Raw genomic sequence first — 23,166 nt, forward strand, 5'->3', positions numbered from 1 at the left:
CTACTGCCATTCAAATGTGTGTGGGTGTATGTTTATATTCTAGAGATGGAGAAGTATCATTTGTGGATGGAATGGATGTGCAATGTGCTATTTAAATAAACCGAAACCCCTCCTCAAAATGCTCTCAATTCACAATAACAACAAAAGCAAATGACAGGAATCGCTCTTCTCGATTCTGCTTCTGTCTCAGATCTGTGCCTCTCAATCCATCCCGGGGGCACGAAAATTCCAAGGAAAACATTACTGCTTGGAGGTCTGCTCGAGACTCACCTTAGTGCTGGATAACGCCGATGTAAGTCGTGTCTGACTGTGTAGCGATCCTAGTTCATAGTTCAACCACAATTCAAGATAACTTCCGATTTCCCAGACGTAGGATGGAAATTTAAGAGACAAAAGAAGAATCGCAATGGTTCTGATTCTGGTGGCGTTGGGATATTCATTCAACAAAAATGTAGACGAAACTAATTGTCGACCCTCTTTTGGGGAATATTAGCTCAAGGTTTGGTTTGGTTTTTTATGGTCTATATATCAGGCGACGTCATCAGAACTGATCATTTATCTGAAGTGCATATTCCTTGAGGTCTCTTTCAGTACATCAGTTAATGTGAGGTTCTTCAACGACATCCCATCACAGGATTAGCATTCATAGGACTTAAGTGACAAAAGAACAATCGCAATGGTTCTGGTGGCGTTGGGATATTCATTCCTTAATACCTCAACAAAAATGTATACGAAACTAATTGTCGACCCTCTTTTGGGGAATATTAGCTCAAGGCTTGGTTTGGTTTTTTTATGGTCTTTGGTCTATATCAGACGACGTCATCAGATCTGATCATTTATCTGAAGTGCATATTCCTTGAGGTCTCTTTCAGTACACCAGATAATGTGAGGTTCTTCAACGACATCCCATCACAGGATTAGCATTCATAGGGCTATACTTAACCGCCAGTTGGATGTTCGAAAGACGGACGGATCTCCCCGTATCTCCTACGTCTTCAGTCTTACGAGCACTGAAAGTGAGCATTGATTGTGTGTGTATCACATTTATTTGTGGTAGTTTTTATTAAGCCAATCCTTGCAAACAGTCCAATATCACTTCTCCTTTGAAAACAAATATTGCGGAAATTAAATGAGAGAACAGACTTTCGACTACAAATTAATTCAATGAATTCCAATGAATTTTACATTTTTTCCAAAGGAGGACTTCTAACCCGTTTTACCTTCCCTTTTCCGTTAATTTTCTCATTAAATTTCTTTCTGGCGGCCGGCACCTTTTCCGCCCTGAGTTTTCCAATTTCCCAAATCCATTTTTTATTAAAAAAAAAAAGTTCAAAAAGGGAACAACTTTTGATTTCTAAACAAATTATTTTTCTTTTTTAAAAGGTGGAGGGTTCATTAGTTAAATTTGATTGACATTCGTCACAGGTAAAGGAAGAAGCAGATTTCTCGAAGGAGTATCCTTTATGGTAAGAAATTGGTTTGTGGAAGAAGGAAAAGAGACCTGATCGTACTGGTACTCCGAGAATTCAAACATCTTTGATGGCAATGACTTGGGGAAGACCCAAAATATTTCGGATGTTTGATTTGGGAGCGTCTTTTACTAATTACTTAAACGATTAATGAGGAGAAGCATCATCGCATCGCCTGGTGGCTTATAATCGTCACAGGATAAACAAACACACGCAAAAACCAGTTGGAATCGGGCTAAATATATATAGAAAACCACAAAATGATATAATGTCCCTTGGATAACCCACAGCGCAAAACGCACACAAAAAGCGGACAGGGCAGAGAACAGACAGGGAGAAGCTTTAAAACAATTAATTATAAATTTATAGAGCCCGCAAGGAGCAGGAAATGGGAGACGGAGATGGGGATGGAGATGGAGATTGGGGCACTGGTGTATACATAAGTGTGGGGAACAAATGCAGACATTTAAATAGCTCGACAAACAAAAGCCAGTCAGCATATCACACACACACACCCATAATACTTATATAAGTTCCATGGATAGAGGGACAGACAGGATCGACAGAGACACTGAGTGGGGCAGAAGCTGAAGCAGAAGCAAAAAAGGAGTGAAAATGGATTTCCATTTAAGGCGGCATGTTGAGCACATTGTTTTTATTAAGTGTCGCATGATATGTGCGATAAATATATACACACACATACATTCTATATATGTATTTCTCGCACTGTATCTGTGTGTGTGTGTGTGTTTGTCTGTGAAGCGCCATTCACATAAACACTTCAAGTGGCAACATGACGTGCAACTAATCCGTTGCCCAAAAAATATGTTACAAGTGGGCAAAAGCGGTCGAGAGGGTCCCAAGGACACACAGACATTCGTACGGACAGACAGTTGGACAGACACAATGGAGTCAAATATGAATGATACCGTATAAAATGTAGAACACAGCGGTAGTTCAGCCGCGAACTATGAAACAAGAGGATAGACCTATCGTTAGTTTATCGTTAAAAGGAGAAAGAAGGTCGATTGAAGCCAGCACAAATGAGACATCGAATAAGTTGATTATTGAATGATTTAGTTGCCATTTATCCTGCCGATGTCCACTGTGCAAGGACATCATAAAACAGCTGCCGACCCAGGCACAAAGATGATGACGAGTACGAGGGGGCGATGGTAATGATGATGATGCTTTGACCCGAAGGGCAGGGCAGTACGGGCAGTGGCAGTCGCAGTCTCTGTCACTCCCTTTCTATATAATGCGCGCTAAATACATACATAGTTTGAAAATAGTTTTGAACCCTTTCATCAGGCAACCCCACCAGTCCCAGACCACCAACACCCACACCCACACCCACACCCACAGCAACACCAACTGAGCTCTGGCTTGGCCGCAAACAAACAAAAAACCCATGGGAACTCCACTCGTGGTTCGGCGGGCCGGCACACAGCACAGGCGGGGGGCAAAGGGCGAATGGAAGGCACTGTGCAAAAGTGGAAAAGCAGAAGTGACACTGGCCTGCCAGAGAGCATTGGCGGCTGTCATTTTCCATCCTTTTTTTGTATTTTTTGGCAGCCTTCCCCATAGTTTTGTTTGGTTTTGACTGTCATACGACCTTTTTTGTCACATTTTCGGCGAGTTACATTTTGTCACTCTCCTTAGCATCATTTCATCAGCATTTGAGTGGTACAGGAGCGGGACTGCACTGCTTTCTGCTGATAAATGAAAGACGAAGTCGAACAGTTCCCTTCCTGCTCTGCCCTGTCCCCTCATAGCCACACCCACACCCACAGACCCAATCCCAGACCCAATCCCAGTCCCAGTCCCAGTCCCAGTCTGTCTGAGTCTGTCGGAATGAATGTTGCAACTAAATGAATAAATGGAAATTAGTGCCAAAAGGCAACGATGCGCATACAATGAACCTCAGGACACAGGAAGGTTCGTGTCCTGTGTCCCTAACCCGAAAGGAAATCAGAAAATGCATTTTTCATAGATGTGTTCTCCCCTTGTATTAAGTATACGCCATGCTAACTTCAAGCCGCTTAACGCCCTTCTTCCTTCGGTTGGAGGAACTTTAAGAACATTTAAATTTGCAATTTGCACGGAAATAATTTAGAAATATTTCACATTAAGTTTAACAAATAAAAGAAGATGAAAATACGAATGTCCAATAATTAAGTTCAATAATTAATGCGGAGATCTTTGGGATCAAAGACCAAGAAGAAGTTTATTATTATTATCTTATTTCCGAGGTTTCTCTGTGGATTCTCTGTGGAATGTATCAAGGCATTCCTTTAAGGGGCCTGCCTGAGTTGGATGTGGATTCCAATCAGCTTCTTTCATCAGCCTGTACCCTCCACATGAAAGATTCGCTTCCGTTGTTCCACAGGTGTCCAGATAAAATGTCTTTCTTCATGATCCCTTCCGTGTATAAAAAGATTATTCAACGATTCAAATCCCTCATTTCAACTTAAAATTCTTGTGATAGTCCCTTACACAATTTTGGGCAAGAACTATTTAAATCAAACAATTTAAAAATTGTATATGCCACAGGACTAGAGGACCATGATTGATGGCTAGCAAAATTCTATATAATACTCAATAAAGAATTTTAAAAATCATTTAAGTTCATCCTCATACTGTCCCTTTGAATCCAATCCTATCGCAGCTAAGGGATGTAGCATTCTTGACCTCAGAGAACTCATGGATCTTGTGCGCAGAGTGGTCCTGCTGCCATCCTGCCGAAGGACTTTAGGCAGTTATTCGGAGTGTCTATTCAGTCCTTCTGTAGGCCATGGTGGTTACTCTTATTCCTTGGTCCTTCTTGATGATCCGAGCACCCAATATACATATGATCCTTGTGACCCCTGCCTTGAATACTATTTAAAAATAAACGTTAATGGAGCTCGAGGATCCATTTGGATTGAAGGGCTTAAATGCACGTCCATAATCGATAAGTTTCACTTCTTGCCATTGATTTGTCGCTGCAACATGCAAAACCGGTTGTAATTTCTGTTTAAATGTCAGCGATTTATGTACATTTTTGCCGACTTTTCCTACTCTCATTTAAAGCCACCGTCTGCTCAAATCCCCACCAAACCCCGACTGGGGCAGAAGCAGGAGCAGGAGCAGGAATATTATCGTATAATTCAGGGCAAACTGTGAGAAAGGGGAGCAGCGCATTGAAGCGAACGCATATCTATCATTAATATCGCTGCAGTCAGCTGCTGTTGTGCTCAAAAAAAAAACCAGCAGCAAAAAAAGAATGAGGAATACGGTCCGATTTGCAGCCGAAGCTGGGACTACTCTTGCCGGCAGGCCGTTGGTGGAAGACCGTATACTACAGAATATTTCCTAGATGCTAGTGGAATGGACTCCCATATCCGCTTATATTTTGTTTAAACTTAAATACTGAATAAAGCAAAGAGACTTACTCAGAGCTCATATTCCTTACGTCCGTGATTTCGCGAATATGCTCAACAGTCTTTGCCGCAAACGGGTTGTGGCATTGCTTCCATTCCTCGGATTGGGTCTCCAGGAAAGCTGCGTAGTTTAGCTACATCTGATTCTCAAGGAATGTAATTAATATGCATTATTGCTTAGCGCTCTAGTGGCTGGATCTTCGATACATATAGTGGATAGGACTCCTTTGCATGCAAAGGGTATACAAAGTGGCACACACACACACACAACCATTCGTAGCCATGAATGCTAACACACACACACGCGAACATCCAGCCAGGGATCGCTGGCATTGTGTGGCCCTGAGGTTTGCTGTGGCAGCACTGGCTGGAGCAGGAGCAGGAGCAGAGCCGGAGCAGTTGCAGTAGCAGTAACTGACTGCTGAACTACTGCCAACTGCAATTAATCATTTTTCTATCATTTTCAGATTTTTTACACACACTCACACTCACATATGCACACCCAAACACCCACACATGCGGTGCATGGTGCATATGCATGAGCCTGGGGTAAGTTATGATTTTTCACGATGCTGTTCTCCGATTTCTTCTTCTCGTTTTTCCTTTTTCCTGGCGTCTTTTTTCTTTCGCTTACCCCCTCCCCCGCACCAACAGTACACATTTTTGGGAGGGAAAGTTCGGTGTGCTTGCGGCAAGCTAAAGAGCTTCAATAGCCACATGCAACATGGAGAAGGCCACGGGCAAAAATCACATGATAATTGAGGTGCCTAATGCGTATGTGGTGCGAGCCGTCAGACTCCAGGCGATCCACAGGCAGTAGAGTGTGTTAACTACAGTGGCAACTCTCTTGATGATCCAGCATTGGCTATCCCAGGAAGAAGTAAGAAGAATTAATCACAGATCAATTGCTATTATTTTTTGAATTTCTTACCGTTTGGATGTGAATATTCTTCTTCCGAAAGGACAATCTGTTGAAGCGACACCAAGTGACTGCAGTGGAACCCCTTTTGGTCGGACATCACTTTAGAAATATCTCGCTAAGGAAAAATAATAGTATTTTTTGTAGCCATGTCTATGCTTTTACAAGATTGTGGCATAATTTTGATCCAACTCTGCCTGAGCAGATTTAAGCTAATTTCTTCATATGAAACGCACTGTACGGCATACAGCTGATGTAGATAGATATGCACATAGCCCCACACATATCTATTTAGAGGCACATGTCTGCTTTTAGCCGCCGTAAATTGCAGCGTCGTCGCCGGCCTAAACGATTTCTAATGGCGAGGCACAGCGGGCGCCAACGAGCAGCGGGCGCCTCCGTTCTCCATACATATCCACATGCCACGTTCATCCATCTCCAAAAGTGTATGTATGTATGTGCACACAACACATCTTTGCAGGCATACATCTCCATGGACATATGTATGTACATAGATTAGGTCAATTTGCTGGTAACTTTTGATGATGCCCCAGCACATTTACATCCTTTGGCCAAGGAGAGAGCCAAAGGCAAAAACTTTCCGTTGATGGTCGGCCAGCCTGGTCACTCATTGATGCGGATACATCCGGGATGGGTGCCCCACAGTGTCTGTGTGCTTGTGTGTGTGTGTGGATCCAGACGGGCATATTGCATCATCAAGTATAAACTGCTAACAAGTCAACAAGACCAACAACCAGAAGCAGCAGCAGCGGCAGCAGCGGCGGCAGCAGCAGCAGAACACTGTCAGTCCAGTCCAATCCAATCCAGTCGTGGCTCAGTCAGGCATTCCCATGGGACATTTGGTTAGCTTGGTCAGGTTAAGTGTTTTATGAACTTGTTTCAATGAAGTCATACAATGTGCGTGTGCGTATGCGTATGCGTATGCAGGTGCCATGTGCCATGTGGCATGTGGTGACTGGCAAGGAGGCAACCAAGTCCTGCTGCTCCTCCGCCTGACCAGGGTCTGGCCATCGTCATCGCCATCGACATCGCCAGCGCCAGCGCCACTGTCGTCTCTTGCCATTGAAGCTTTTAATTTGATTTTCGTTCAAGTGTCGTTTTCTGTGGTTCTCCAGTGTCTGTCTCCCTCCGGACCCTCCAGCACTTCCTCCCAGTGTGTGCACGTTTATGTGCATGGGTATGCGTATGCGTATGTGTATGTGTTTCCGTACTAACTTGAGCCCTATTGCTGCCTCTTCTACTTCTCCTTTGGCTTCTGTTACGGTTTCCTACTTTTGCTGGCGATTTTGGTTCCGTTTCAGTTCTGTTTGTCCTAATGAGGCGGCATTCGTTTGACTCCCAAAATGCTCCAATTAAAGCCAGTTCGGGACAAAAGTAAGACGAGAACCTTGTCTTTAGCTCATTCACATGCAAATGCAACATTCGATATATGATAGCCAGATTTGGACATTAAATTATTCTTCTCTTTGAAAGACTGCACTCCCTAAGGACTGATTGTAATTGAATTTATTGATTTCAATTCACCTATTACAAATAAACACCACCACCAGCAAAAGCTCAGAGACTGACATAATTAAGAATCAAACAAGGAAGGATGGCTAGCAGAACATTCAAATGCCCCTCAAAGATTACACAATTCCAATAAGTCGTTTAATTTCAAAGACTAAGGGCATACGACACAGTTCAGCAATTGTTAGACTTCGGGCTCCGAATTCCATCTATAACCAACCAAGGGCTATGTATGTACATGGCATAGCCATGATAATTTCTACAAAATACTCGTCGTAAATCCTGACATAATTCGAATAAAACCACCTTACTGCCAACTTCAGTGCCACACCAGACTGTACGTTGAACAATTCCCATGCTTTAGAGTGTGTCTGAAGACAGAACCATCCAGCCAGATAAGAAGAAACCACAAAAGCAAGCACAATACAAGCGCAGAGGCACCCAAGCGGACGGGATAGAACAAATAAACAAATTGGGTAATTTGCAAATTGAAAATTGATGTAAAAATATGTACACTTACCCCAGGGCCAGTTCCATGTGTTCATTCAGAGAGTGGCTGAAGATGCGCCAACACCGAAGTCGCCGGCAATTGGGTCTCTTCTGGAGCCGCCAGCCATACCCAAAGTTATGCGGCAAGCCGCAGGCGAGGACCCACATATCGATGGCCACGTGGCGCCGCATACTAGCCAGGAACACAGATGAGTTCTGTCGCAATACGACCATACATGGCCTGAAGTACATCAATAATAGGAAATTGCGCACCAGCGACAGGTAATAACCACATAACATACACATTTGCACATGGCTACAGAGGATTAAGCTTACTCCTGTGCTGGCAGAGTGTTTTTTGGAGTCGCAATGCTGGCGGTTGTCTCAATGGCCGCCTACCTCATACATGACGCCTTCGACAAGTGGAACACCACCCCGGTGATAGTGGGTATTGATCCGGAGCTCACGTACATAACAAATGAGCCATTTCCCGCCGTCACCATTTGCAATCTAAACCAGGCCTTGTCCAGCAGAGTCGCGATCCTGGCCAATGACACGGCCGCTTATGCGATGCTGCAGGTGTTGTGCCGGCGCAAGGTGGATTTTCAGCGGGTCAGCGAGGATCGGACCAACTGGGAGGAGTTCATAACTAATGTATGTAATCAGCTGTGCTTTACAGTTTATTCCAAATTTCAACGGCCCTGTCTATGCCACAGATATCGCAGCCATGCCAGTCGATGGTCATCGATTGTCGCTTCGGCGCCGACGACTATGAATGCGCGAGGATGTTCTATCCAATTGTCACCGATGAGGGCCTGTGCTGTGTATTTAACATGCTGCATCCACGTTACATGTACAAACGCAGGTATTTTTGCATATTTTCCACCCAGTTCACTCGGTTTTGGCCGGAAAAACTCGAAATTAACACGCACTTTACTCGCCAGCATGGTGTTCAATTTTTGTGCACCCATCTTTACGGTCATCGATGGTCCGTATTGTCTGTCTTATCGATAGCTGCTTATCGATGAGGCGCGTGTTTACTGTGTCATTATTATTCAATAAATTGCATAGCTCGCACCTATATATTGCTAATATTTACAGTAAACAATGAATACAAGTTGAATTGGCAGAAGAACGCTTATACTACGCGACTAATTTGTTTTTAATTCCAGTGCGACCCTGTTAGGTAAAAACATATCGATGAGGCGCGTAAATTTGTATCCGAGTGTAATTGAATAAAAACCAACTGTATTGCACACCAAAGTCAATAAGAAATACATAAATTGGTAAATTTAAATTACCTTTACAATAAGCTCAGGCATGCATACATATATTTCATTTTTCATTTGGCTCGATAGACGCCACATGCCAGGTTCGATAATGACCTAGCGCGTATGGAAGAGGCGCGGACATTTGAAAATGTGGTATTTTTAATTAAATGTTCTAGCGCATAATCTACACATGCTCTTACCATCTTATTTGTTGTTGTTGTTGTTTCTCTTGCAGTGCTTCGTTCTCCCAACGAAATATGACCTTACCCAAAAGCTACCAGGCTGTCAACTGGCATGCGGAGCTGGGATACAGGCGCGGCGCCAAGTATAAGGACAGTGTGCTGTATCCGCGCCCAGCCCAAGGAACAGGCGAATCGCTGGGCCTGTCTCTGACGCTGGACGTGCAGGCCGATGCCTACTACTGCTCCTCATCGAGCAGCATTGGCTTCAAGATCGCTCTGCACAGTCCCAACGAGTCGCCCAATGTACGCGAGACGGGCGTCCTGCTGGCCCCCGGCATGGAGACCAAGCTCCGCATTGATCCAGCGAAAATCCGGACGGAAAATCATCTGCGCCGCGTCCACCGCAAATACAGGCGCTGTCTGTTCCGCAATGAGCTGAAGCTGCGATGGTTTGCCCATTACACGCAGCGCAACTGCGCCGCCGAACGCTTGTCGGGGCTGCTGCTCCGCCACTGCGGCTGTGTCTCATTCTACATGCCGCGCCTGCACCGCAACGACACTATCTGCTCGGTGGGGAAGAGGGAGTGCGTGCAGCGGATTCGTTTCCGCACGAGCGAGGCGATGGAGGAATGCCTGGACGACTGCCTGCCCAGCTGCTTCGATCTGACCTTCAATACGATCGCCTACTCGACGAAGCTCTCGCACGACGGCCTCGCGGTGACCAATCCGCATCTCAGGGTCAACTTCAGCGACGCGTATGTGGAGCGCAATGTGGCGGTGGTGAATATGTACTTCAAGGACCAGTCATTTCGGGCCAGCAAGCAGACAGAGTTTATTGGCTTCTCCGACTTTCTCTGTGCGTAGATTCCAGGAGTCGCCTTGGAGTAATTAAATTAATTTGTATCTCTTTCAGCCAATGTTGGTGGCCTGATGGGGCTGTTCCTGGGCTTCAGTTTCCTCTCCATAGCCGAGTGTCTGTACTTTGCCTTGATCCGACCCTGCCGCACCTGCTCCGAACTGAGGCAGCTTCAGCAGCAGCCGCAACAGTGGCCGCCAGTAGCTGTCCATGCGATGAACAGGGCTTTTGTTCCAGGGAGCATAAATTATATTTCACCATCCAAATGGTTTCAAACCGAGTTGGCTCGTCCGAGGGGGCTCAACTACAACTACAATCATCCGGCTTAAATATTAAGAGTAAATTCTAGACTAGATCAAAGTGCTTGGTGACAGTGTCATGCTTGGCCAGCGCCAAAGTCTTGGTGTTCTCGTAACTCAGCATATACTGCTTGGCCTTGCTCTTCAATAGGTCATCGAATATCTGCGAGAGAAACGCAAAGAAATCAATGAATCAATCAACCAAATCAATTGCAGATTAGCAATAGAAACTGTCGAAGGCAGTACAATCAATAAACAATGCTAAATAATCAAACTTAAATCCATGACATCCCCGATCCCCACTAATGATGGTTGTTCACTCACTAAACGTTGCTTTTACTCACCCTACTGTCCTCCACATCGAGCAGGGGCCCCAGATCGAACTCCATGATGGGCAGGGGATTGTTGATAAACGTGGCCGCATTGGCCACCTCGGGTATGGCGTTCTTTTGAAGGAAATGCAACTCCCAGAGCGAGCTATTGAGGGCCTCCGTTTTGACCGGATCCTTTTCCTTTTCATTATATGGGTCGCTGACCTGTTCGGCCAGCGGATCGCCGCGTATGAGCTTCTGTAGGCCAGTGTGGCGCAGCAAAAGGTTGCAGATGAAGCGTATCATGATCACGGCATCCTTGGGTGGACTTTTCAGGGCAAGACGAGCAAAGCGTTTGACAAAGGCCGCCACCAGATTTTCCGGCAAATGTGTCGAGGTGAGAAAAATGTCGGCCAAGTAAAACAGGCGGGACTTGTATTTGTTGCTGAAAACGCGAGCATGGAACATTTGGTACAGCTTCTCGTACACATCGGGATAGGTGATGTTCTGCTTCTGCATCAGGACGAAGATGCCCTGTAGCGCCAGCAGGGCGATGGGTCCATCTGCAAAGAGCATTGGAATCGATGAGAAACGTAAGCGAAGTATTTGTTGGGATTTTGCGTCGACAAACCATATTCATGCAGCGAGTTCATCAGGAAGTCAGTGACTCCGATGGGGTCCTCCATGTGGGGCAAAATGCGCTCCAGCAACACCACCAGCACCATGCGATGTAGATCTTCATCTATGCCGTTGCTTGAGGCGATTATGCCGCGCCAGATTTTGTTCAGTTTCTTGCGGGCCTTCTCGTAGGTGAAGCTCCGGTGCGACTTGTTCGTGTCCACATGGTACTTTTGCGCAGAGAGCACCGCCTTGCCCAGATCCAATTGGTTGACCAGCGACAGATAGTTCATCGCCTTGATAGTGTCATGCTGGTAGTCTCCGGTGGGTGCCAGTTCGAGGGCGAACTTGATTGACAAATTGAGTACGTCCAGGTATTTGGTGTACTTGCCGAACTCCTTCAGCACAATGGTTCTCTCCGGGCCATTGATCAGAATTTCGAGAATACTCTTCAGCTTGCCGATGGGCCAGTCTCCCTCCACGAAGGGGCTCTCGGCCTCACCCTTAATCAGGGACATGCACACCTTGAGGGCCATCAGGGTCTCCACCTGAGACGTCGAGCCAATGCGGTCGAGCAGCAAAACCCACGTCTCTGTGTACAGGGAGTCCCATTGTAGCGCCTGCGTATCCATTGACTCGCGCTTGAACAAATTGGTAAAGATCACTTCCAGGACGGCCATTAGATCGTTCTGATCGATATTGGCCGGTTTCTGCCTCTGCAATGACATGGGATTAGCTTAATCAGTATCCGGCATTGAGGAGATCTAAGCAAAGACTTACCAAATTCAGGATGAATTTAGCGAGAGGCGTCGGATCGAAAGTGTTGGCGTTCAGCATGGCATTGGCCTGAAGGCGCATCCTACGCGTGTTCTGCTCTGTTAAGCTGGAGCCTTCAAATGAGGCGCGGCGTTTCATCTTTATTGTTTTTTCAATCAATTCTTTTGAATTAATATTTAAAGTTTTAAAGTCACGTCGAGCAACCACATGAGGCCGTGGGTGGGATTTATCGATAAGAAATATGCGCACGGAAATGTATCGTCTCATTTAAAAAATATACCGTAAATATACTGACGAATTCAAGTTATATTTTACATATTCCTCGTTTTTGATCTTCCGTGGAATATTAATAGCTATGTGGACCATTTAGCCATGCCCTCATAGTTTTATACGATTGATGAATCAATTTTCTACTTGACTGGTCTACTCTAAATACTTGCTTTTATTGGAGTTCTATATAACGTTGAAAATAAAATTTAATAGATTGATGAAATTGACAGAATATACCATTATATACCGATTTATCGTAAATATACCGATAAGCAAACGAACTTAACCCATTTAAGCTCCCTCTATTTAAGCAGTTTAACGACTTGAGGTAAATGACGGAAAATTTCACCGATTCTAAACTCTTCTTGTAGAAAAACCATGATATGTTTCACCTAAACACGCCAAAATTATTCAATTTTCAGTACTTTGGATGGATGGATAGTTCTCCGCCAAGGATTGGAAACCATATTCCTCGATTTTGATATTCGATTTTCCATTACCACGTGAGGCCGTAGATAGGTATATATTGATACATCAATATATCGATATATATCTTTTGGTGATAAAATATTTGTGGACGATAAGTTTTTGAACTTTTTGGACATCAACGGAAATACTCTTTTGAGTTCACGGCAAATCGACAATATTCTTCAATTGTTTCGTTGTGGTTTTAATTGAAGTCTCTGGTCTTAATCTGTTATACATTTACAAGCCACTGTTGATTCTACTGGCATGTTGATGCACAAAATATCGACTGCTGTGTGCGATATACGGAATTCGTCGTTGGGGGCTGCCACCTTGTTAGAAAAATGTGTTATATTTGCTGGTATTATTTTCAGTTAATTAAGGAAATGATTGTCCGTGGTGCAGTCACTAACTAGAAATATGTGTACTACTCCCACAATTTTGATATTATTAAAGATACTAAAACACTATATAGATACGTTTGACTATTTGTGAGGCTTATACTGTCTTAATAAACTACATTTATATCCATTTATATTACCAATATCATATTTTGTTTTAAAAATAGTATATTGGACTAGCTAAGAGTGCAATGTACGCTTATTTTATGTACGCTTGCTTGATTTTAAATTGAGCGGACACTCGATTTATCTGGTATATTTCTCCTATCGACTGCGCTACGTCTTATCGTCTCATCGATATCTCGCCTACCCGCTAAATTTAAGCGGCGAGTTCTTTTGAGCATATCATTTAGTTTTTGTTGTGGAGCTTTACGAATGTTTGCTAATTGGAAATCGTTACATTTCAACAACTTGTATGCCAGTGAAAACAGATACAATTGGGCATAGTAACACCGACTTGCACATTCATTCATGAGGAAAATCTACTCAAGCCGGTTTTGCACTCAATTGAGTGAGTTCTCAACGTATTTTCAACTCGTCTTTGACTTCGTTGTCGGTTTTCGTATCGGATTCGGTTCTTGGCTTTGTTTACAAATATTTGGGTCCCTGTGAGAATTCGCGCGCCTGTTGCGTGCCCCGTTGTGTGCCGCGTTTCCGTTGTCTCCTCTGACGAAAAGGTTTGTTATTTTGTATAACCTTTTCAGAGGGTATTCACAATTGGAGTAGATGGTGTTGATCAGAATGAGTACTCATGTTTATATAAAAAAAATGTCTTGGTCCAAATGTCTATTGGAACAGCCAGGATCGTATGAACATTCTGTCATTAAAACGATTGGTAGAACAACTTGTTGTAAGAACTCAACATGTTGTCGAAGCTAATCGAAATAGTAGCCATATTTTTGATCACTATGGGTCTACGGATTTTTAAAGGGTATTTTTTTCGCCCAGGAAACTTTACTTTTTGTTTGGCATTTAATTTGATGTTAATCGCATCGGACAGCCGAATAATAAAACGAAGATTTATTATCGCAGAAAGGCAGTACAGATTGGACAGAATTGGCGCCGCAGCAACAATTTGCCCGGCAATTTCTCTGTTGACAAATCGCATTCATTAAGAGTAATGGAGAAATCAAATGACTGACTGGACTGCCGACTGCCTTCTGCCTTCTGGTGTGGCGTAAATTGGTTAAAATTCAAATTCAAATTTAGTTTACATCCACAAAATAAAAGTTGATCCTACAAAATGAAAGCATATAGAATGTGGTTTCGCTTCTTTTTTTTTTGGGAGGGTCTGTGGCGCATTGAGTGGTTTTTTGGCTCAAAACTTGAGTCACTCCCACGCGGCGCCACAAGCGCCATCAGCCATCGGCGCGTCGCCCGAGCTTCGGTTCGGCCTCCGGTGGCCTGCTGCTCGGCTTTTGTTTTGGTTTTCCACTTGGCGACGATTTGGACACGGAAGGCGCGCAGTTCGCTTGCGAATGTCCTACGCGACAGTTGTGCGGCGGACGAGAAACCGATTCCGATTCCGGAGCCGAAACCGAAACCGAACCCGAGAGCGGGAACCACAGACCTGTTTGAGTGTCACCTAAGCCCAAATTCAAAAATAAACGCACTGTTTTTTTCAAAAACAACGTGTTTTTTTCCACATTTTTTTTAATGTGCTGAGAGCTTTTCAAAAACCTAAAAACGCAACAAAAATAAAAAATATATACTGAAAAACATCAACCAATAATAATTGAAATCGAAACCGCTTGAAATATAATATTGTTTGTGCCCGAATTCATTGTATTCTCCATGAAAACCAAATCCTGACTTCCTTGCGTTTTGCTTCTTAATATTCCGCACTGTCCGGCGTCTTGGAGAAGGACCAAGACCCAGACCCGGACCCGGACCCGGACCAGGACCCACAATCGGATCAGGTGAGTGCAAGATGCTCCCAGCCGGAAATTAAATAATGAGATGCCGCCAAGGTACCGAAAAGAATTTTAGCCGGCAATTGAATTAAAACACGACTTGAATATATATTGTAGGACTCATACTTCAATTGTTCCGCCCACGGTGTGGCCTTGATGCCTTTTGGTCCTTCCTTTCCGCAAAAGAGTCATTTAATTAGGGTCGCCTCCACGCCCACTCGCCTCCTCCGTGCCTATCCGAAACGAACTCCCACTTCCGGAACGGGTTCTGCTCCTGCCCCCGGCTCCTAAACGGTTTAAATTTAAGGGACAAAACGAGGGATGGAAATGGGGGAGGCGGAGGGGGGGATTCCTTCCTCCTTGTGCATCGAGTTGTGGGCAAGTTTTTTTTTATTCTCCGCTTGATTGATGAACCCCAAGGCGATATCCATGGCTGACCCCACAGAAAATAGTAAATAAACTAGGAATCCAAACAGGATGGGATTCAGTTCTATTCAGGATGTGGACACGGACACGGACAGGTTGTTGGCAATGATGGCATAAGAGCTCTTTAGGGAACCCAATCAATCGGATAACGAATCGAAGTTAATGATTGTGGAAATTAAAGTGCATTTCGGAGTGATCTATGCAGTCTTTAACGTGGAATAGGAATTCGGAAGAGTGAAAATCTGAAACAGTTTTTTGAAGAACCACAAGATGTGCGGGGCTTCGGCTAAAGTATGAATTATTTTTCGAAGGAAAAGGGACACTGTCCTCGGGCAGTTTCTATATATTGAACCTTAAGTTTTGCGACGAATACATCCCGAAAGTATGAAGTGAAAAGTGTCCAAAAACCAGGTGTTCAAACATCGAAACAAATACAGTTGCGATTCAATGTATTTTGCTGCTAGTTCTGGCTCTCATAATAGCTCTGATAATGGATCAAAGCTTTCGGCGCAGATCGGAACAGATCCTATATGATTTACTGCCTAAAAATTGATAAATTGGAAAATTAACTGCTTTTTACTTGAGCCAACACCCACTCAAACCAAGGGTTAAATATCCCCTTTGGTTAGTCGTGACTCGCGACTAATCCATGGGGCATCTGCCACAAGTTTATCACGCGATCTGCGGCCGACATGCATTTAAATTCAATTTCAATTCGCCGCCCAATTTGCACATATAATGTGTGTAATTTGCAGCTAAATTTAATTGGCCTAATTAGGTGCGACATGGCCGTAAACGTAGCCAGCCAGAGGTACTAAGGCGAGACGGGGCGACGGGTGGGGCGAGGTGTGGTGCCAGGGTGGTTCTGTTAAGTGATTCTCGAAGCACCGGGAGGAGCCGCCCGGTCGAGCAAACCAAAGCGTCAGTCAAGTCAAGCGAAATGAACTGAAATAATTGCTCCTTTCGACTGACAAATTGTGGATGGATGGCTTGGCTTTAAATGTTTGGCTAATTGCCGAACAGGCCTTGACAACCTGCAGGAGAGCCTCCAGGACAACCAACGAAAAAAATAATAACTTACACTTTTCGTATAAAATATCTATGCGACTATTGGGACTCAGATGTTTTCTAAAGCATCCTACGAATATCCTATGAATATTTATTATTTTTTTAATTACCTTATACAAATCTGAGGATTCTTGGGATGACAAACAACAGGGTATGCCCTTGAAACCACTTACTTTTCGGTGTTGCCAATTTTTGAGTACCCTCCTCGGTAACACAGCAACACGAAAAGCTGTAAGAGCTAGCGAAAGATTTCTCTGGTGAATTCTTTTTAAAGCTTCCGAATACGTAGGAATTGTGTAAAAGTTTTCCATAATATTTTAGCAAGAATTTAACGCTGCAGGCAAGGACAACGCAGCACACGAGTTGGTTGTCCCTGCCACTGCCACAACCTCCTCCACAAACATTGTCTCTGTCTCTCTGTGTCTGTGTGTCATAGGAAAAGCGACCAGGACCAAGACCGAGACCAAGACCAAGACCAAGATATGGCATTAAAAATGAAAAAGCAACTCAAAATTCTCTGTCTCGTAAATGGGAACGCAGCGGCAGTAAAAATACCAAAACGCATAGTCATAAGGCAGAAGTAGGTGGATGAGTAGATGGACAGGAAGAGTGGTTGGGTGTGGGTCTAGGACTGGGATTGGGACTGGGATTGGGACTGGGATTGGGTTCTTGGAAACTTTGCCCCTTTTTGTTGTTGCTCGTTGGCTGCCACTGCCACGAGGCATGTCCAGTCTAGGTCCAACTCCAGCTTCTGCTCAGCTGAGGCATGCAAAATGAACCATAAAGTGCAGTCAGTCAAGATGTTTGGGACTCGACCCCATCAAAGTTATAGAGCTTCCACATCCCGCCTCCTTACCGTCCCACTGATAAGCCCTGGACTCGAAAGCTTTGACCAGTGAGCGGAGGGGCGGGGCAACAACGCCACAGCATTCCCGCTTTGCTGCACGCAAATCTCTGTCCTGCATACCTTAAAAGCGACAGTTGGCAAATTTGTGGTCGGGAGAGAGTGATGCTGTGATGAAAAGTATTTCGGAATTCGGATTTCGACCAAGCTACCATAACTGGCTCTGGGGACTTGCAACTTTGTTGAACTTATTTTGAGCCTTGAACTGAATGCAGGAGGCCACGAGGAGGCCTGCCATGAAACTTGTAGTTTCTTATTTACAAAAAGCCGGCTCAAAAGCTGCTTTGAGGTGAAATAAAAAGAAATGTGTATCATTTCAGCAGCAAGGTATTTGAAGTTCAAATTATATTAATGTTTTGAATTAAAGAAGCCATGAATCGACTGATTGCAACACAGAAGTGAATCAATCCATTATGGGGGTAATCGTCTGTGAATTGCTTTAATTAGCAACTGCATTGAAACTATTACAGACATCGGGGGGTATGCAATTGTTAAGTAAACATCTGTTAAACGTACAACAATTGGGGTACAACATGAATCAATCAAGGCACAAACTGTCCGCAAATGGAAGGGCTAATCCTACTTTGAATCTTAAAAAGACCAGTCTATGGGATTGAATGTCTTTCTGTCAACACAGAAGTGTATAAATTATGGAATAGTTCATAAATCAGAGCATAAATCTTCCTCAATAGTGCACGAATAAGTGAAGAATATACCATGAATAATGAGTGCATGAATGAATAACAAAAGCGTTCATAAATCAATGGGGAAACCCTTTAAAATATGGCTTGAAACAATCAACTAATTGAAATGGCAAAGCGGTAATAAACAGTTCGTGAAACGGTTTACAGAATTATCAGACCATTGGCTTCCCGAGAGAGCTCTCAGGCCATGCCCATGTCCATGGGATTGTTTTATGAGCCATGATTCTGGCTAATCAGCTAAGCAATAATATGGCTCGTAATATTTGAAATTCAAGCAAATGAAATGCTGCAATTTCAGGATACTAATAAGTGCTCTTGCTCCATAAAGCTTAAGAATTACACCACAGCCAAATGCAAATGTTATTTTGCTGCCGCTGCTGCTGGAGGTTTCCCAGGTTTTTAGGACCTCAGCCTCCCACCCACACCTCATGTGGCAGCTTATCCAGGGCCATTCCGCAGTGCGTGCCCCCGAAGCACTCATAAGCTTACTTTACAGCCACACTTTACAGACAGACAAACAGACAAAAGCAACATAAACACGTTTACAAATTTTTGCTCAAGCTCTTGCCACCCAACCGCCCAACCGCCCACACACGCCCACGCAGAGAGTGTGGCAGAGACAGTAGCCGAGATACGGAGATACCGAACCACCGAACCACCGACACGCGAGTATCATGAAAAATGTATAAAGCCAGAGGGTGCCATAGGGTGCCACCGCATCGCCCGTTCCCCTTGGCCTGGTGTGTAAATTTAATTGATTGACATCACTTAAGCGGAAGGGCAGCAGCCACAGCACCGCAATGCCACAAAAAAAAACAACAAGAGTGGGTCCGACACTGCCATACCCGGCACTCATTTCGGACGACCCCGAAAACCACGGCTCTTAAATGCTTTCTTGATTTATAGGAGGCTCCTGGTCCCTCTGAATGAGGAAGAGGCCTTCCCCACATCGCTTTCTGCGAAGGCAATATACCCCTTGTGGTCTCTGAGTACAGGGCACAAAAAAGAAGCGACGAAAAAACGAGAAAATTCCGTGTAAACAAATGATTTGTGAATTGCCTGCCAAGCAAAAATGATAATCGAATGTGGCTCAAAGAGCAAGAGGGAGGACGACGAGGACGACGACGACGACAAGCGAACATCTTAATTTGATTTCAATGCAAATATTTATCAAAAGGAAAACGTTTTTGTTTGTTGTTATTCCGAAGAAGCAATTCTCCGCATGATGCCAGGATTAGTTGACGTTTGAACGTCGAGTGGGCAAAGGAAAAATATCTAATCAAATTTATAAGAAATGGAAATGGAATAAAATCTAAGATTAACCTGGATCAAAACCAAAAAATCTCTTTAAACTATTTATTGAATTTTTCATTTCTTTCTAACGCTTGAAAAATCATTTAAATTCCTGGAAAATAGTTTTCATCGTTTTTCCCCAGACATGTATTTGGCAATGGAATCTTGAAGATTCGCTAATTAACTGCGAAGGAATGAAAAGTGAACTTGATTATAGTCAAATTCCATTGAAATAGTAGGTATTTGGAGTATGAATTCCTTGGGGTCCTGGAGTCACTGAAATAGTTTGGATTAGGGTGTTCTCTTGGCCAACAACTGAGAGGAGCGGAGTTTTCGAGAATGCCCTACGCACAATTAGTTAATTAAGTTGAATTCTTGCCGTGCTGCTGTGCTACATTTGGCGGCATCTTGGCTGTTCCATCAGGGCTATCAAGATGAAAGCGACAGGCATTTCCCAGAAGTAAATGAAAACGGAGACCCCACTGCGGTGGACTGGGGAAAAGACAAACGTGGCCCACAAAATATTACTTTGAAGTTATCATCCACATACATACACTCGTATGTATGTATCTGTGGTGCTTGCCGCTTGCCACTTGCCGCTTGCCACTTGCTGCTGTTGTCGTTGTACTTTTGGTGGCTTTCGGCGATTGCTGTTGCATGCTAATCGAGTGAAATACAGCCTCAGGTTGAGTGTCAGAGCCACTCCCATACGAGTAGGCGGCTGGCTCTGTGTACTCCTTGTGCGCATTTGTAAATAATTGATTAATAAATTACAAACAGTTTCCCCGCCGTTGAATCGTCGTCTCACACATGCTTTTAGCTGTTTGGTGGCCTAACTTTGGCGATTGTCTAATTAAAGCTTAATGGCATTGGCATTGGCATTGGAATCGTGGTGGCGGTTGTGGATGGGAGCGATGTGAGGGGAGTTTAAGTAATTGCCTCAAAGTCCACGAAAGGGAATGCAGAATTTCTTTTTTTCGAATTTAAAATTAAAGCTTACTTCGTGCACAACTCATTGTATTTGTCGACTTGTATGCATACTTATATAATGTATTATATTAAAATGCACAAACAACTCATTGGTATTGGAATTTATTCATTAATATTCCACAGATTGCAGATGGAATTGCAATGCCATTTCCTTGGCAATCAACGCATTATTGACCTTCATTTTCATCATTGTAGAGTTATTCCACGAAAACTCATTTCCTATCCTATTCCATTTCCAAAATCCATTCCAGCTCTTGCAACTCTGTCAACCTCAAGCCATGGCCATGGCCATAGCCATTGCCAATGTCAATGCAAATTCAATTCAAATCCAATTCATTCCAATTCCAAACTCATTCCAATTAGCTGCAATTCATTCTAATTTCAAAACACAATCCCACTGGCAGTCCCGCACTCGCCCAAGGGTTTCCATGAATTTTCGGTGCTGCTTGGCGTCTCTTACACGCCGCCAAGAGGCCGGGGGGGCACTGAGGGGGCTTGACCGAAAATATAGTTTGCTCTGCGTTGCGTTGCGTTGCGCTGCGTTCTGTTTGTCCAAAGCGAAATTGCGCACATTCATTTCCGGAATTCTAAGAATTTTCTGTGGACAGCGGCTGTGGCCCGTAGAGACGCCAGAGACGACCCCGAAAACACGGAGACAAATTGAGCCGGCGGCCAGGAATTTCTCCAGGACGCAAGCGGGGGGGGATGTAGGGCGTAGGATGTTCATGATGTGTAGTTAGCCACTTGTGTACTTAATAAACTTTGCGGCTCCACTGGGCTGGTTCATTTTCCAAAAGCCAGCTTTCCTTTCGTCCCTAGTGAAGGTAGGTCCGAGCACTGAGCAGCCACCCAAGCAGTTCATTCATGGAGAAACTGAATTCAACAAAAATACATGCAGAAATTTGCCTACTGAAATCCGCAATTGGTTCTGGCATATACATTTTCTCAAGGGAAACCATTAAAAGGATCTATTTCAACATTTGGTCTACAAATCCATGGAGCTCGTTGGATATTGTGGCTCTTGTTACACCAAATAGTTCCAGTATTTAGATAATTAATTACTATGACAAATTTCTTTGAACATTCTGAAGTTTAGGGCTCCTTTGTGCAACCGGGGGAGGACTGGTGCTGCTGCAGCCTGAAGATGACTCCCTCACACATGATTAGGCATGATTCCAGCTAAGCATCAACGAGTGGTGTGTGTGTGTATGCCCCCGTTTGCTTATTAAAATTTATGATCAACGTTCGCTCTCTGTTCCCGCCTCAGCGTCAGCCTTAACCTGAAGTTTGAAGCCACTGCCACCGCCACCGCCCCCGCGCCTCTTCTACCATCCGCTCCAATGGTGCGGCTAAAAAGTTTTACAACTTTTGCCAAATTATAATTTTTCGTACACTTTGTGTCTCAGGCATCCCTCCGCCCTGCCTGTCCCTGGGAGGGAGTCATTTTTCCCTTTTCCGCTTGCCGTTTTCCCTTGCCCTGTCACGAGGCAAGTAATAAAACTTTTACGCCCAAAAGTATGCAATATGCATGTTACAGTAGTCAATGCCAAACATTTCTGTGCGTGTTCGGTGTGCGCGTAGGGGTGTGCTTGTGTGTGTGGGTGTGTGCTTGTGTGACGAGTCAAATGTCACAAAGGATTGCTGGTTGCTTGAGCAACAACAAGATGGGATGGTAAGGGAGCCCGAGCCACAGCCAGAGAGGAGAAGCTTGAGCGCTGGGCCAGGGTTCAGGGCAGGGCAGGGCAGGGTTCCGGCGGGCTTGGAGAATGTTGAGCAGAACAAAAGAAATGTGAAAATATGCCAGCGGGTTAAGTAGAAGGAGAACAGAGCCCCCAGAGTTGGAAGAGCAAAGAGGCAGCAGCAGCAGCAGCAACAGTAGCAGTGGGCGTGGTCCCGGCATTAAATTATGAAGTCAACAATGCATGTGTCGTGCATGTGTGGGTGAGAATGGGTTGAGGGTTGGGGGTTGCGGGGGGGTGCCACGGAATTGTGGGTGTGTCTAACAGCCAAGAACTTGCCGGGTTAGCGGGGCGAATGTGAGCATTATGGTTATTGCAATGTTCCCCGAATGAATATCGCCAGCATATCGCGCAGAAAAGATCCACATATGGGAATATAGAAGATAAAGACCGATAGATGCTTAGATACAAAGCTGTAGGAATGGATTCAAATGATGATCTAGAACCAAATGTGGAGTGATAGATACACATGATATATCTTTCTTTAATTTGTTGTTTTGGATGCTAATCATTCAACGAATTATCAGCGAAATAGAGGCGAAATCGTTTCGCAGAATGCCACAGCAATAGTGTGGGCGCCATTCCATTCCCATGTGGGCGGTGGACATAACTTCTGCTTAAATACTAAGTAGTTCTGCCCATAGAAAAGATTAATTTGATTTTATTAATGAAATCATTAGTGGCAAAGGTAAGGAAAGACGCAAACTTCCACTCGGAAAGAGCCCCGTTCCGGGTCTGTCTACGGCTGTCTACGTCTGGGGTTGCGGTTAATGTAGCATGTGAATGGTCGTAACTTTCCCTTATAATATTTTTTTCCTTTCTACACAGTTTTCGTGTTACCTTTTTTGCC

General features: G+C 44.2%; 3 protein-coding genes and 1 long non-coding RNA gene across 5 annotated transcripts in view; 2 read left to right on the plus strand and 2 right to left on the minus strand.

Moving 5' to 3' along the window:
* Nucleotides 1–7,285: 7,285 nt before the first annotated feature.
* On the minus strand, nt 7,286–8,583 carry LOC108164637. Its single transcript, XR_001775880.2, has 2 exons — nt 7,861–8,583; nt 7,286–7,711 (listed from the first exon to the last, which is right to left on the minus strand). It is a non-coding gene; the product is annotated as an uncharacterized LOC108164637 (long non-coding RNA).
* Nucleotides 8,385–10,710, plus strand: LOC108164635 (pickpocket protein 28). The gene is made up of 4 exons (XM_033391923.1): nt 8,385–8,483; nt 8,546–8,694; nt 9,336–10,138; nt 10,196–10,710. Exons 1-4 carry the CDS (start codon nt 8,400–8,402, stop codon nt 10,465–10,467), a joined length of 1,308 nt encoding a protein of 435 aa, XP_033247814.1. The 5' UTR covers nt 8,385–8,399; the 3' UTR covers nt 10,468–10,710.
* LOC108164636 (nucleolar complex protein 4 homolog B) lies at nt 10,370–12,385 on the minus strand. The gene is made up of 4 exons (XM_017300482.2): nt 12,147–12,385; nt 11,380–12,082; nt 10,782–11,311; nt 10,370–10,600 (listed from the first exon to the last, which is right to left on the minus strand). The coding sequence occupies exons 1-4, from the start codon at nt 12,279–12,281 to the stop codon at nt 10,484–10,486; spliced, it is 1,485 nt and encodes a 494-aa protein (XP_017155971.1). The 5' UTR covers nt 12,282–12,385; the 3' UTR covers nt 10,370–10,483.
* A 2,347-nt stretch (nt 12,386–14,732) lies between these two features.
* The window catches only part of LOC108165024 (allatostatin-A receptor), an 88,169-nt gene continuing 79,735 nt past the window's right edge, over nt 14,733–23,166 (plus strand). Inside the window, exon 1 of one of the 2 annotated variants that reach the window (XM_033394194.1) lies at nt 14,733–15,198. The gene's annotated coding sequence lies outside the window, so the exon portion shown is untranslated. The remainder of the gene's footprint in view (nt 15,199–23,166) is intronic. The other variant, XM_017301060.2, reaches the window with a different exon arrangement.

This window comes from Drosophila miranda, chromosome XL, assembly GCF_003369915.1.
Source record: "Drosophila miranda strain MSH22 chromosome XL, D.miranda_PacBio2.1, whole genome shotgun sequence".
NCBI lineage: Eukaryota > Metazoa > Arthropoda > Insecta > Diptera > Drosophilidae > Drosophila > Drosophila miranda.